At 42.3% G+C, this 15,994-nt stretch overlaps 1 protein-coding gene across 1 annotated transcript in view; it reads left to right on the top strand.

The window, feature by feature from the left end:
• The first annotated feature begins 2,618 nt into the window (after positions 1-2,618).
• The window catches only part of LOC122549463 (syntenin-1-like), a 42,715-nt gene continuing 29,339 nt past the window's right edge, over positions 2,619-15,994 (top strand). Inside the window, exons 1-2 of the mRNA XM_043689322.1 lie at positions 2,619-2,730; positions 7,365-7,435. Coding sequence (XP_043545257.1) covers positions 2,634-2,730; positions 7,365-7,435 — 168 coding nt within the window. The 5' untranslated portion in view covers positions 2,619-2,633. The remainder of the gene's footprint in view (positions 2,731-7,364; positions 7,436-15,994) is intronic.

Below are 15,994 nucleotides of genomic sequence, written 5' to 3'. Positions count from 1 at the left end.
CTGAGAATAGGATAAAAGGTCGGCACAACATTGAGGGCCATACTATTCTATGTTCTATAACTCTGTCAGAAAATTGGTTCTTTTGGTTAGGTATCATACAGATTGTTTATCAGTGTTTTTCTGAGGAAAATTCTTTGTATTCTGGATATTGAAAGGGAAGTACCGAAAACACAAACAGGAGCCTATGCGTGGCATTGTTTAGAAGTTGATAAATGTGCCATGTTATAGCAGTCAGGGTGCTATTTTAACATAGATGCACTGTCGTAACAAAATCACTGGTGATCGAATCACTTCCTGTTTACAGTCATAAATCCTACAGCACTGACAAAGGCACTTTGGCCCATCACTTCCTTGCTGGTCAAAAATAACCATTTATTATGTGGAGGTATCAGTGTTGGCTTGGGGTGAACAGGCCAGAAGTCACTAGGTTATAGTCCAACAGGTGTATTTGAAATCACAAGCTTTAGGTGTGCTGACAAAGGGGCAGTGCTGGGAAAGCTTGTGACTTGAAATAAACCTGCTGGACTACAACCTGGTGATGTGTGATAGATATCTCTTACTGGGTATGGCCATTGGCCTTGTGTAGGTGTTGGTGAGCTGTCATTTTGAACTGCTGGAATCCCTGTATTATAGGCACAACCACAGTGCAGTTGGGGAGGGAATCCAGGATCCTACCTCAGTGTGTGACAACTGTCATGTTAAAGGTTCAATATTTAAATTTAGCCATGCAGCTAGAGTATTGTAGTCAATATTTGTTACCGTATATGATTCCATTCCAAATGAATGAAGCCAGGGGAGCCACTCTACCACTGCTGAATTCTGCTTGCTTTTTTATCCTTCATTGATTGTACAAAGCTTTTGTTTTGCATTACTCATGGGACATGGGTGTCACTGTGGACCAACATTTATTGCCTGTTCCTAATTGCCCTTCAGAAGGTGGTAGTGAGCTGCCTACTTGAACTGAAGTCCATGTTCTATTGGTTGACCCAATATGCCCTTGGGGAATTCCAGGATTTGACCCAACATTCGAGATTGAAGTGGTAGTGGGTTTGGATGGTGCTGCTGAAGGAACTCCTGCAGAGGTGTCTTCGAGCTAAGATGATTGACCTCTAACAACCACAGCCATCTTCCTATGTGCCGACCTCTAGAAAGTTTGCCTCCAGATACCTTTTTGTTCCAGTTTTGCTGGGGGTCCTTGATGCCACATTAGGTCAAATGTGGCCTTGATATCAAGGCTTGTTACTCATCTCGCCTCTGGAATTCAGCTCTTTTGTCCGTGTTTGAACCAGGACTGTAATGAGGCCAGGAGCTGAGTGGTCCTATTGGGACCCAAACGGAGTGTCACTGAGCAGGTTATTGCTGAGAAGGTGCAGCTTGATAGTACTATTGATGATGTCTTCCATCAATTTGTTGACGAGTAGACTGACTGGGTAGGTGGGATTTGTCTTTTTATGTGCAGGACATACTTTGCCAATTTTCCACATTGGGTAGATGCCAAGTTCTTCCAATACAGTTATAACACAGGCTAGGGGAGTGGCAAGTTCAGAAGTATATATCTTCAGTACTATAGCTACAATGTTGTCAGGGTCTATAACCTTTCCAATATTCAGTGCTTCCAACTTTCTTGATGTTACATGGAGTGAATTGAATTGGCTGAAGACTAGTATCTGTGATGCTAGGGATCACTGGAGGAGGCCAAGATGGGTCATCCACTTGGCACTTCTGGTGGAAGATTACTGCAAAAGCTTCAGCTATATCTTTGCACTGATGTATTGGGCTCTTTCATCGTTGAAAATTGAGATATTTGTGGAGCTGTCTTTCTCCAGTGAGTTGTTTAATTGCTCACCACTATTCATGGCTGGATATGGCAGGATTGCAGAGCTTGGATCTGATCCGTTTGCTCTTGGATAGCTTAGTTCTGTCTTGCTGCTTATGCTGTTTGGCATGCAAGTAGTCCTGTTTGGTAGCTTCACCAGGTTGACACCTCATTTTAGATCCGTCTCTTGCTGCTCTTGGCATACCCTCCTGCACTTATTGAACCAAAGTTGATCCCTTAGCCCGATGGTAATGATTGAGTGGGGGATATACTAGGCTATGAGGTTGCAATTGTGCTGGAGGACAGTTCTGCTGATGGCCCGCTTGGGTGCCCAGTCTTGAGTTCCTCGACTTGTTGAAAGTCTGTCCCATTTAGCACGTGATAGTGCCACACTACACGATGGAGGGTATTCTCAGTGTGAAGGCATTTTTGCTTCAGAAGGGCTCCGCTGTAGTCACTGTTACAGATGCTGTCATTGGCAGATGCAGCTACAGCCAGCAGATTTGTGAGGGTGAGGTCAAGTATGTTTTTCTCTCTTGGTTCCTTCACTACTTGCTGCAGACTCCATGTAGCAGCTGTGTACATCAGGACCTGACTCGATCAGTCAGTACTGCTACTGCGTAGCCACTTTTGGTGTGGACATTGAATTCCTGCACCAAGTACATTTTGTGCCGTTGCCACTTAATGTTTCCTCCAATGTTGCTCAATATGGATGAGTACTGACTCATCAGCTGATAGAGGACAGCATGTGATGATCATGAAGTTTCCTTGCCTGTGTTTGACCTAAAGTCATCAGACTTCATGGGGCTGACAGTCAATGTTGAGGAGTTCCTGTGCAACTCTCTGCAAGCTGCATATAACTGTCCTGCCAGTGGGATATGATCTATCCAGTGATAGTGTCTGGTGTATTGACTGTACGGTATGATTCTGTGAGGCTGTTGCTTGACTAGTCTGAGACAGCCCTCCCAATTTTGGAACTAGCCCACAGATCTTAGTAAAGAGGACTTTGCAGGCTTGATAGGGGTGTTTCTGCTGTTGTCTTTCCTGGTGTCTAGGTCAATGCCAGGTGTCTGTTTGGTTTAATTTCAGTTTTGGGAGATTTTTGTACATTGAGAAGATGCCAGTAACTTGTGGCAGTGTCTCCTGTTCTTTTCTATGCAGTCTCCTTCTCTGTTCCTCAAGGATCTTTTCTCTTCATTTATGTGCAGCCACTCATTGGCCTCACCAGCACATGAGGTCAGTGTTCATGTGTGCTGACCTCTTTGCCACTTCGCTGAATTGAGTGTGTCTCTGTGCTTGTCACTATCATGTTCTGGATAGGTTTCACATTATTTAGATTAATTGGAGACCAAAAGCATCATCCTCTCCAGCTGTCCTGTCAGTCTGAACCAGTGAGTTCACATTTGCTCAGTTTTCCAACCCACATGTAAGATTCAAAATCAAATTTGCTGGAAGGGCTCAGCAGTTCTGGCAGAGTCTGAAGAGAAATAAAGCTAACGTTTCAGGTCCGGTGACCCTTCCTCAGCCGTGTTTGAGATTGCTCACTTCCACTCTGCAGTGCTGACTGTGTCTTATTGAGCTCATAACATATACCATTTGTACTGTCAGATTCTTGATGCTTTCTTACCAGCCTCCCCTCATTAGTTAAACTATGGAAGCTAATCTACCCATCACTGACTTCTCAATCACTCTTCTCATTTTCACTGACCTTTATTTGTAACTTATTCAATTCAACAACCTAGTCTTCATTTATAAATATTTTGTGATCTTTTATAGAACTTTTTAAGGCAGCACAGTGGTTCAGTGGTGAGCAATGCCTCACAGCACCAGGGACCTGGGTTTGATTCCTGTCTCGGGCCACTGCCTTTGTGGAGTTTGCACATTCTCCCGTGTCTGCGTGGGTTTCCTCTGGGTGCTCCAGTTTCCTTCCAAAGTCCAAAGATGTGCAGATCAGGTGATTTGGCCATGCTAAATTGCCCAAAACGTTAGGTGCGTTACTCGAGGGTAAATAGACTCCTAGAGATGTACAATATAGAAACAGACGCTTTGATCCAATTTGTCCATGCCAACTAAGTATCCTAACACAGTCTAGTCCCACCTGTCAGCACCCGGTCCATATGCCTCCAAATCTTTCCTGTTCATATACCCATCCAGATACCTTTTTAAATATTGTAATTGTACCAACCTCCACCACTTCCTCTGGCAGCCTATTCCAAACATGCACCATCTTCTGTGTGAAAAAATTGCTCCTTAGGGGAAAAATATAAAAGCAACCAATCACCCTAAACCTATGCCCTCTAGTTCTGGACAGCCCCATCCCAGGGAAAAGACCTTGCCTATTTATCCTATTCATGACTCTCACGATTTTATAAACTTCTATAAGGTTACCCATAGCCTCCGATGCTCCAAGGAAAACAGCCTTGGCGTATTCAACCTCTCTCTGTAGCTCAAATCCTCCAACCCTGGCAACATCTTTGTAAATCTTTTCTGAACCCTTTCAAGTTTCACAACTACCTTCCGATAGGTAGGAGACCAGAATTGCACGCAATATTCCAGAAATGCCCTAACCAATGTCCTGTATAGGCGCAACATGAACTCCCAATTCCTGTACTCAATACTCTGACCAATAAAGGAAAGCATACCGAATGCCTCCTTCACTATCCTACCTATCTGTAATTACTTTCAAGGAGCTGTGAACCTGCACTCAAGGTCTCTTTGTTCAGCAACACTCCCTAGGACCTTACCATTAAGTGTATAAGTCCTGCTAAGATTTGCTTTCCCAAAATGCAGCACCTCATATTTATCTAAATTATACTCCATCTGCCACTTCTTAGCCCATTGGCTCATCTGATTAAGATCCCATTGTAATTCGAGGTAACCAAGTTCGCTGTCCATACACCTCCAATTTTGGTGTCATCTGCAAACTTACCTGCTATACCTTTTAAGCTCACATCCAAATCATTTATATAAATGACAAAATGTAGTGGACTCAGCACCGATTCTTGTGGAACTCCACTGGTCACTGGCCTCCAATCTTAAAAATAACCCTCCACCACCACCCTCTGTCTTCTACCTTTTGAGTCAGGTTCTGCATCCAAATGGCTAATTCTCGCTGTATTCTGAGATCTAATCTTGCTAACCAGTTTCCCATGGTGAATCTGGTTGAACGCTTTCCTATAGATCACGTCTACCGCTCTGCCCTCATCAATCCTCTTTGTTACTTCAAAAAACTCAATCAAGTTTGTGAGATATGATTTTGCACGCACAAAGCCATTTTGACTATCCCCAATCAGTCCTTATCTTTCCAAATACTTGTACATCCTGTCCCTCAGGATTCTCTCTAACAACTTGCCCACCACCGAGGTCGGGCTCACTGGTCTATAGTTCCCTGGCTTGTCCTTACTACCCTTCTTAAACAGTGGCACTACGTTTGCCAACCTCCAGTCTTCCGGCACCTCACCTGTGACTATCGATGATACAAATATCTCATAGGGTAGGGGAATGGGTTACTCTTTGGAGGGTCGGTATGAACCTTTTGGGCTGTATGGCCTGTTTCCACTCTGTAGGGAATTTTTAAAATTGTGTAGTTTTGAAAAGATTTGTAGCTCAGGTTGAGGCTCTGGATGTAGGTTTGCTCAGTGAGCTGGAAGGTTTGTTTTCAGATGTTTTGTCACCATACTGGGTAACATCTTCAGTGAGCCTCTGGACAAAGCACTACTGATGATTCCTGCTTTCTATTTATATCTTTGGGTTGGTGATGTAATTTCCTATTGTGATCTCATTTCCTGTTCTTTTTTTCTGGGGGTGGTAAATGGGGTCCAAGTCAATGTGTTTGTTGCTAGAGTTCCGATTGAAGTGCCATGCTTCTAGGAATTCTCGTGCGTGTCTCTGTTTGGCTTGTCCTAGGATGGATGTGTTGTCCCATTTGAACTGATGTCTTTCCTCATTTGTATATAAGGATACCAGTGAGAGAGGGTCATGTCGTTTTGTGGCTAGTTGATGTTCATGTATCCTGGTGGCTAGTTTTCTGCCTGTTTGTCCCATGTAGTGTTTGTTACAGTCCTTGCACGGTATTTTGTAAATTACATTAGTTTTGCTTCTTGTCTGTATAGGGTCCTTCAAGTTAATTAGCTGCTGTTTTAGTGTGTTGGTAGATTTGAGGGCTACCATGATGCCAAGAGGTCTGAGTAGTCTGGCATCATTTCCGAAATGCCTTTTTAGGGGAGAGTGACTAGGGTGTCTGGAAGTGTTTTGTCTGCTTGTTTAGTTTGTTGCTGAGAAATCAGGGGACTATGTTCATTGGGTACCTGTTCTTTTTGAATACACTGTATAGGTGATTTTCCTTTGCTCTGCATAGTTCCTATGTGTTGCAGTGTGTGTTGGCTCGTTGGAATAACGTTCTGATGCAACTTCGTTTGTGGATGTTGAGGTGATCGCATCTGTAGTTTCATATTTTGTCCGTATGTTGTTTTCCTGTTGACGCTGGTTTGAAGTTGTCCATTGGCTGTTTGTTCTACTGCGACATCTAGGAATGGCAGTTTGTTGTTTTCCCAAAGAAACCCGAACATGTAAATAGAAAGCAGGAATCATCAGCAGTGCTTTGTTCAGAGGCTCACTGAAAATGTTACCCAGTATGGTGATGAAACAACTGGAAGTGAACCTTCCAGCTCGGTGAGCAAACCTACATCCAATCTTTTTAATTGTTTGACTACTTAATACAATCTGTTTGCATGACTGAAGTCTTCAATGCAAACCCCACCCCATGCGTGTTACTGGGTGTTCCCAAGTATTTCACATTATTGTAAAATGGGAAATGCAGTGACCAGTCTATGCATAGCATGCTTCACATGGAGGAATTGGGTAATGCTCTTTGAGCCTGGGTGTTGGAATTAGGGCACTTGCAGCACTAAATTCAGTTTAGATGTTTGTGCTTAGTCCTAGAGTGGAACCTTCCAGAACAGGTGCGGGAATGCTGCCTGCTACACCATGGCTATCACACTTTTCTGTTTTCCTCTTTCTCAAGTCATTCTAAAGTCTGTCTAGGTATCTTTATTCAAAGCAAAATCCTAGTGAACTTGTGCTATACTCTATCCCGTCACTTTTTCCATTTATGTGGAGCATAAATTATGAATTCAATTTCTGTGCAAATTGATCAGCCCATCATACATGAATTGCACAGTAATGGAAAATGTTTACATGGTTATCAGTTACTGCAACATTGGAATTTACTCCAGCTCATCTGTATTTGCAGTCAAAATGCTAAGAATGTTTTTGACAATTGAGGCAACTTTACTCTCCTTGCCCAATGTTGAGTATGGTCAGGTGTATTGTTTATTTCCCTTTTAAGTTGCATCTGGAAAATAAGGAATAAGTGATTGGATGAAATATAATTTCCATAAGAGAACAATTGCAATAACTTTTCATGCTTAAAAACAAGATGTCAATTTATGCAGTATTTTGAAATAGATATTTCTATACAATGTGTGAAAAGATCATTTGTAATATTTTACATCACAAATGTATGCTAAATTACATTTTTCTTTTTAAGGCTTTTACATTTCTGTAAAGATGTCTTTGTACCCGTCCTTAGAAGACCTTAAAGTGGACAAGGTGATCCAGGTAGGTGGAAAGGGAATACTTGCCTGTTAAGGTTCTTTCCTGTGCATAACCTATCCAAGAGGAGAAGGATGTTGAGAAATGAAGACATTTAAGATTCCAAAATTTAATGGTGAGACAGCAGATTGAGAGCAAGGGACTAGGACGAGAGATTTTCAAAATTATACTTTGGTGCATTATAGGTGGTTCCAGAGGTTAGACCATATGACACGGGAGCAGAAATTAGGCTGCACTTGACTCTTTGACTCTGCTGCACCATTCAATCATAGCTTATAAGTTTCTCAACGCCATTCTTCCATTTCCTCCCCGTAACTCTTGATCCCATTGACAGTCAAGAACCAGTCTATCGCTGTGTTAAATATACTCAATAGCCTGGCTTCCACAGCTTTCTGTGGCAATGAATTCCATTGATTTACTGCTCTCTGAATAAAGTTTCTCCTTATCTCTGTTGTAAAGGGTCTTTCCTTTATTTTAAGGCTATGACCTTGAGTTCTAGTCTTTCCTGCCAATGGAAGCATCTTCCCAAAGTTCACTCTGTCCAGGCCATTCAGTATTCTGTAAGTTTCAGTCAGGTTGTCCCCCATCATTCTAAACTCAGAGTATAGATCCACAATCCTCAAACATTCCTCGTCGGCTTTTCATTCCTGGGATCATTCATGTGAACCTCCTGGACCTGTTCCAGGGCCATTACAACCATCCTGAGGTATGGGGCCCAAAATTGCTCCTAATACTCTATATGTGGTCTGACCAGACCTTTATAAAGCCTCAGAAGTACATTTCTGCTTTTATATTCTAGCCCCCTCAAAATAAGTTCCTGAAGAAGGGCTTATGCCCGAAACGTTGATTCTCCTGTTCTTTGGACGCTGCCTGGCCTGAATCCATGCTGATTTTGCCCTATTTTACCATGCACTTCCAAGTATTCAGAAATCTGATCCTTAAACGGCAGGTTACATTAGTGGTTTTCCAGTCCTCTGGGACCTGCCTTGACTCCAATAATTCCTGAAAGATCAGTATCAATGCCTCCACTATCTCTTCAGTTATCTCTGTCAGAACTGTGGGCTCTAGTTCATCTGGAGCAGGTGATTGATCCACCTTCAGACCTTGCAGTTTTTCTAGCATCTTCTCCTTGGTGATGGCCCCCATACACAGCGCTGCCACCACCACCACCAGTGACCCCTCCGACTGTCTTGATTTTTTTTGGGGTGTTACTTGTGTCTTCCATTGTGAAGACTGACACAAAGTACTCAGCCATTTTAGAACATAGAACATAGAACATAGAAGAATACAGCGCAGTACAGGCCCTTGGGCCCTCGATGTTGCGCCGATCCAATACATAATTATCAAGGACACTCAATAGTTGCCCCTTGAACAAGTTCCCTATTACTACTACTCCAGTACTATTTTCCAGCAGTCCAATGTCCGCCTTTGCTTCTCTTTGTCCTTTTTATATATTTAAAGAAACTTTTGCCACCTTTTATTACTAGCTTACCCTCTCGTTTAATCTTCTCCTTCTTCATTTCTTTCTTTGCCTTCTGGTCTTTGTATGCTTCCTTATCCTCTGGCTTCTCACTGCTCTTTTCCGCATTATATGCTTTTTCTTTTGCTTTTATGCTGTCCCTGATTTCCGTTGTCAGCCATGGTTGCCTCATATTCCCTTTAGTATGCATCTTTTATCTGGGATGAATTTTTGCTGTCTTCCAAATTACTCCCAGAAACTCCTGCCACTGCTGTTTTACGTCTTTCCTGCTGGGCTCCACTCCCAGTCGATTCTGGTCAGCTCATGCCTCTAGTTGCCTTTATTCAACTATAATACCGCTACCTCTGATTCCATCTTCTCCCTGTCAAATTGCAGAGTAAATTCTATCATGTTATGGTCACTGACTCCTAAGGGTTCCTTCACCTTTAAGCTCCCTTATCAAGTCTGCCTCATTGCACAACACAAAATCCAGAATTATCTATTTCAAGCAGCTCCAAAATGCCATCTCATAGACATTCCACAAGTTCCTTTTCCTGTGATCCACTACTAGTCCACCGGAGTTTTCCAGTTCATCTGTATATCGAAATTCCCTCATAGTCACAGTAACCTTGCCTTTCTTAGATGCCTTTTCTTTCTCCTCAAGTATCTTGTGCCCCAAATACTGCGTACTCTTTGGAGGCCTGTATGTAATTCCTCAACTCTGCCAGCATATATTCTACATCATCTGACTCTACTTGGTTTTTTTGCTATTGATTTAATGTTGTTTCTTACTAACAAGGCAACCCCACCTGCCCATCTTTTTGATGGAATGTATATCTTTGGATATTTAGTTCCCAGTCCTAATCCCCTTGCAGCCACGTCTCCAGGAAGCTCACCACATCATACCTGCCAATTTCAATCTGTGCCACAAGATAATTTACCTTATTTCATATACTGTGTGCATTCAGATAAAGCACCTTCAGTCCTGTATTTACCATCCCTCTTCTCCTTGTCATTTATTGAGCCAGTGTGCTTGAAGTTTGATTCCTTTCCAAACACTGTCCTATTTTGTAGGCTGAAGATTTTAATAGCTACTCAGGAGTTCACCTTTCCATTTTTCTCATACTTTTCTATGCAGTTCAATCCACCTCCACAGATGTTAACCTGCTGCTTTGTTTCCCATTGGTCATTATACTGCTTGGAGTTTTACAACCACCCCGACCACCACCACCACTTCCTAGTTCAAAGTCCTGTTGACCACCCTATTTACCCTTTTTGCTAGAATGGTCCCAAGTTGCTTCAGGTGCAGACTGTCTCAAAGGTACAGATCCCTCTTGTTCCAATAATGATGCCAGTGCCCCATGCAAAGGAACCCTCCTTTCGCGCACCACTCTGTTAGCCACTCTGTTACTTTGATAGGAAAGCATATGTTGTTTTGGCTTTCATTAAGAGGGGAATAGCGTTTAAGAGCTGTGAGGTTTTGCTGCAGCTCTACAAGTCCCTTGTGAGACCACACTTGGAATATTGTGTCCAGTTCTGGTTGCCCTACTATAGGAAGGATACAGAGGCTATGGAGAGGGTGCAAAGAAGATTTACCAGGATGCTGCCTGGACTGAGAGCTTGTCTTATGAGGAGATGTTGACTAAGATCAGACTTCCCTCTCTGGAGAGGAGGAGGAGGAGGAGGAAGAGAGGCAACCTGATTGAGGTATACAGGGTAATGAGAGGCATGGACAGAGTCAATAGCCAGAGACTTTCCCCAGAGCAGGATTGACTGGTATGAGGGGTCATAGTTGTAAGATATTGCGAAGAAGGTGTAGAGGAGACATCAGAGGTCGGTTCATTACGCAGAGAGTTGTGAATGCATTGCCAGCGGTCGTGGTGGAAGCAGAGTCATTAGGGGCATTTAAGCAACTGCTGGACATGTACATGGATAGCAGTGAATTGAAGGGCCTGTTCTGTGTTGTACTTTTCTATGTTCTGTAAAATAACACTGGTTTTTAGAAGCCTTAGCTGGTTTTAATATTTTTGAGTCGCATTTAATACAATCACATTGTTTAAAAAAAAATGGCAACTTGTGTCTTCGTGATAAATAATCAAAGAAAAATAAACAGTTTCTGTCAGTAAGCAACTTTATTTTCAATGATTTTCAGCATTTTTCAATAAGAGAAATCAGATTGTGAAGTTATTCTGCAGGATTGTCATTCCTTGTAAAGAGGGAAAACTGGTTTCAATTTTTTTTATGTATAACGTTTATTAAACTCTGGCTGCTGATTGCTATTTACTTCAAGCATTTGTTTGTATTTTGTATGCTTTCTGTGACCCAGGAGGTCAAAGATATTGTGCTCAATGAGGAAACTATCTGAAGAAAGAAATGAAAGAATATATGTGAAGCAGAAGAGTAAAATAACATTTTAATAAAATGAATGAAAATAAGGGGAGCAGAGCTGGCTGCATTAGTTTTGTGATCTGTCCTGCCATTTACCACAAACACCTCTGTAGGAAAGACATTAAAATTCTTATAGGTAAAAGCATCTTTATGGTTTCTCAATTATTTTGCCAATGTAAATGGTAGTCTTGTACTTTGAGAAACGTTATAATTTATGTGGGTCCAACGTCTTTTTGCAAAGGCACTCGATCTAAATAAAGGTATGCTGGATTTAAACCCGGATCTCAAAGCTGATGAAGGGTTAGTGGACTCGAATTTTTAACCCTGATTCCTCGCCACAGATGCTGCCAGACTTGCTGAGATTTTTCAGCAATTTGTTTATGTCTCAAAGCTGATCTGTGTTGAGAATGTAGTTTCCTTTGCGTAGGAATATAGTAAAGAATAGGACTAGAGAAGAGTGCAGTTCATCAAGTTCTTCTAAATTTTGTTTACCTTTTATGTGTTTCTAGTGTCTCCCTGTATAGTCTGTTCCATGCATTCACTATCTTAAATTAGTTATGTTTGGAGTTTAGTAACTATGTCCCTCGACTGTAGAAATAGTAACATGTTCAAAAATACATTGTTCTTGAGAGTAATTTGAACCTCAATCTCTCTTTTGGGATTTTTCTTTTCAGTAAACAATGCCAGACTTCAAGCTGAGAAGTCTTTAACCAGTGACTTGTTTGATAGCATGTTTATCCACTGTCTTTGGTGTTTTAGTCAGACCAAATTGTATGTGGAATCCAGAAATAACTGTACCAATGTATGTACAAAGTGAAATTTGTGCACTTTTTATTGGTGCAATGTTAGAAGATTTTGTTACTTTTTTGTATTTTACAAGCTGCTGTTGATTTCTATGAGCTGAGTTTATATGTCCAATGTTTAATTTCTTTTGTACTCTCATAAACTGCACTTGTTCTTAGTAAATGACACTTTACATGAGCCTAAATGATCAATTTTTAATGTTTAATCATGGGATGTTGCTAGCTAAGCCAAGATTTATAGCCTACTCCAAATTGATCAACTACACTGCTGTGGTCTGGAGTCACATACAGCATTACAACGCAGTACAAACCCTTCAGCCCTTGATATTGCGCCAACCTATTGAACCAATCTGAAATACATCGAACCTACATTATTCCATTTTCATCCATGTGTCTATCCAATGATCATTTAAATGCCCTTAAAGTTGGCAAGTCTACTACTGTTGCAGGCAGTGCGTTTCATGTCCCTACTACTGAGTAAAGGAACTATCTCTGACATCTGTCCTGTATTTATCACTCAATTTAAAGCGATGTCCCCTCATGCTAGCCATCAGCATCTGAGGAAAAAAGATTCTCTCTGTCCACCCTATCTAACCCTCTGATTATCTTATATTCAATTAAGTCACCTCTCAACCACCTTCTCCCTAATGAAAACAGCCTCCAGTCCCTCAGCCTTTCCTCATAAAACCTTCCTTCATACCAGGTAATATCCCAGTAAATCTTGTCTGAACCCTTTCCAAAGCTTCCACGTCCTTCCAATAATGCAGTGACCAGAACTGTGTACCATACTTGAGTATGGCTGCAGCATGACCTGATGGCTCTGAAACTTAATCTCTCTACCAGTAAAAGCTAACACACTATATGCAGCCTTAACCATATCAACCTAGGTAAAAACAAGAGCTGAAAATGTGTTGCTGGTAAAGCACAGCAGGTCAGGCAGCATCCAAGGAACAGGAGGTAGGTTGAAATCTTTGAGAAGGGCTTATGCCCGAAACGTCGATTCTCCTGCTCCTTGGATGCTGCCTGACCTGCTGTGCTTTACCAGCAACACATTTTCAGCTCTGATCTCCAGAATCTGCAGACCTCACTTTCTCCTAGGTAAAAACAAGGGCTGCAGATGCTGGAAACCAGATTCTAGATTTAGAGTGGTGCTGGAAAAGCACAGCAGTTCGAGGAGCAGGAAAATTAACGTTTCGGGCAAAAGCTCTTCATCAGGAATAGAGGCAGAGTGCCTGCAGGGTAAAGAGATATCAACCTAGGTAGCAACTTTCAGGGGTCTATGCACATGGACACACATCTCTTTGCTCATCTACACTACCAAGAATCTTACCATTAGCCCAGTACTCTTTGTTTCTATTACTCCTTCCAAAATGAATGAATTCACACTTATCCACATTAAATTCCATTTGCCACCTCTTAGCCCAGCTCTGCAGCTTATTTATGTCCCCTGTAACCTGTAACATCCTTCCACACTGTCCACAATTCCACCAACCTTGTCATCTGCAAATTTACTAACCTATTCTTCTACGTCCTCATCGTTTATAAAAATGACAAACAGCAGTGGAACCAAAACAGATCATTGTGGTATACCATAAGCAACTGAACTCAAGGATGCACATTCCCCATCAACCACCACCCTCTGTCGTCTGAAATACTGAAATCAGCTAGCTAATGTCTTATCCAAACTGCTAAATCACCCTCAATCCCTTGCCTCCATGCTTTGTGCAAAAGCCTACCATATGGAACCTTATGAAATGCCTTACTGAAATCTATTTACACCATGTCAACTGCTTTACCCTCATCCACCTGTTTGGTCACCATCTCCAAGAACTTAAGCTTTGTGAGGCATGACCTACCCTTCACAAAACTGTGTTGACTATCCCTGCTCAACTTATTCCTCTCTAGATGATAAATCCTATCTCTTATAACCTTTTTCAACACTTTACTGACAACTGAAGTAAGGCTCACTGGTCTATAATTCCAAGGGTAGACTCTATTCCCCTTCTTGAACTAGGGGGCAACATTTGTTATCCTCCAGTCTTCTGGCACTATTTCTGTAGACAATGACGACATAAAGATCAAAACCAAAGGCTCTGCATTGTCCTCCCGGCTTCCCAGAGAATCCTAGGATAGATCCCATCTGGCCCAGGGGACTTACCTATTTTCACACTTTCCAGATTTGCTAACACCTCCTCCTTGTGAACCTCAATCCCATCTAGTCTGGTATCCTGTATCTCAGTATTCTATTCAACAACATGCTCTTTTTCCAGTGTGAATACTGACAAATATTTATTTAGCGCTTCCCCTACCTCATTGGACTCCGCACACAACTTCCCGAAACTAACCTAGATTGGTCCTAATCTTTAGTCATTCTTTTATTCCTGATATACCTATCGAAAGCTTTAGGCTTTTCTGTGATCCTATCTGCGAACAACTTCTCATGTCCCCTCCTGGCTCTTCTTAGCGCTCTCTTTAGGTCTTTCCTGGCTAATTTGTAAAATTCAAACGCCCTTACTGGGGGTGGCACAGTGACTCAGTGGTTAGCACTGCTGCCTCAGTGCCAGAGACCCAGCTTCAATTCCGGCCTTGGGCGACTGTCTGTGTGGAGTTTGAATATTCTCCCTGTGTCTGTGTGGATTTCCTCTGGGTGCTCCTGTTTCCTCCCACAGTCCAAAGATGTACTGGTTAGGTGAATTGGCTAAGTTAAATTGCCCATAGTGTTAGGTGAATGAGTCAGGGGTAAATGTAGGGAAATTAGTCTGGGTGGGTTTCTCTTCAGAGGGTCAGTATGGACTTGTTGGGTTGAAGGGCCTATTTCCACACTGTAGGGAATCTAATCTAATCCTACCATAAGCCCCTTCTTCCTCTTGACAAGAGATTCAACTTCTTTAGTAAACCATGGCTTCCCCACTCGACCACATCCTCCCTGCCTGACAGGTACATACTTATCAAGGGCACGTAGAACATAGAACATTACAGCACAGAACAGGCCCTTCGGCCCACGATGTTGTGCCGAACATTTGTCCTAGCTTAAGCACCCATCCATGTACCTATCCAATTGCCGCTTAAAGGTCACCAAAGATTCTGACTCCACCACTCCCACAGGCAGCGCATTCCATGCCCCCACGACTCGCTGAGTAAAGAACCTACCCCTAACATCTGTCCTATACCTACACAACCTTAATTTAAAGCTATTATCCTCTGTGAGAAGAAATGCACCGTCACCTATTGATATGAACAAGAGTTGAACATAGGGGCTCAGGGAAGAGTGAATGGCCACGATATAAAGGCAATATTTGACTGAGGGTGTCATCGGGACAACCTATATATTTGAGCTGAATGGGAATTAGGTGTAACCTCCCGACTCGTTGGGGTCTTTCAGAGTACAAAGAAAGATGCTTGAGATCAATGGTCGACAGTCTTCTCAGTCCCCGGACATTTCTTCAGGAGATCCTTAGGTTAGTTCCTTAGCACAAACACCTTCAGCTGTTTCATCAATGTCTTTCGCCATCACAAGATCAGAAGTTGGGAGGGTTACTGAAGATCACACAATGTTCAGAACAATGTGCCCCTCACCCCCTCAGCTCCTGAACCAATCTGTGTCCATGTGCAGCAAAACCTGGACAAAATTCAGTCATGTGCTGTTAAAGTGCCTGTGACATTCATACAACAGCACGGACAGATACTGTACATTTCCACAGTTAAAAGAGAAGCTCATTCAGCATCTCAAGCTTGTTACGCACTGATATTTGGAAGCTATTCAGCCCATCGAAATTACTGATCAAGAAGAGGGACAACACATTCAATTCTCCTGCCTGTTCCAAGGAAGAGGTTGGGTCTGGTCAGCACATCGAGCTGTTAAATAGGAGCAGGCAGAGCCCAATCAGGCGCTTGAACCTATTCCATGTAACCAAG

Source organism: Chiloscyllium plagiosum, chromosome 4, assembly GCF_004010195.1.
Source record: "Chiloscyllium plagiosum isolate BGI_BamShark_2017 chromosome 4, ASM401019v2, whole genome shotgun sequence".
NCBI lineage: Eukaryota > Metazoa > Chordata > Chondrichthyes > Orectolobiformes > Hemiscylliidae > Chiloscyllium > Chiloscyllium plagiosum.
This window is presented reverse-complemented; position numbering and strand designations above follow the sequence as displayed.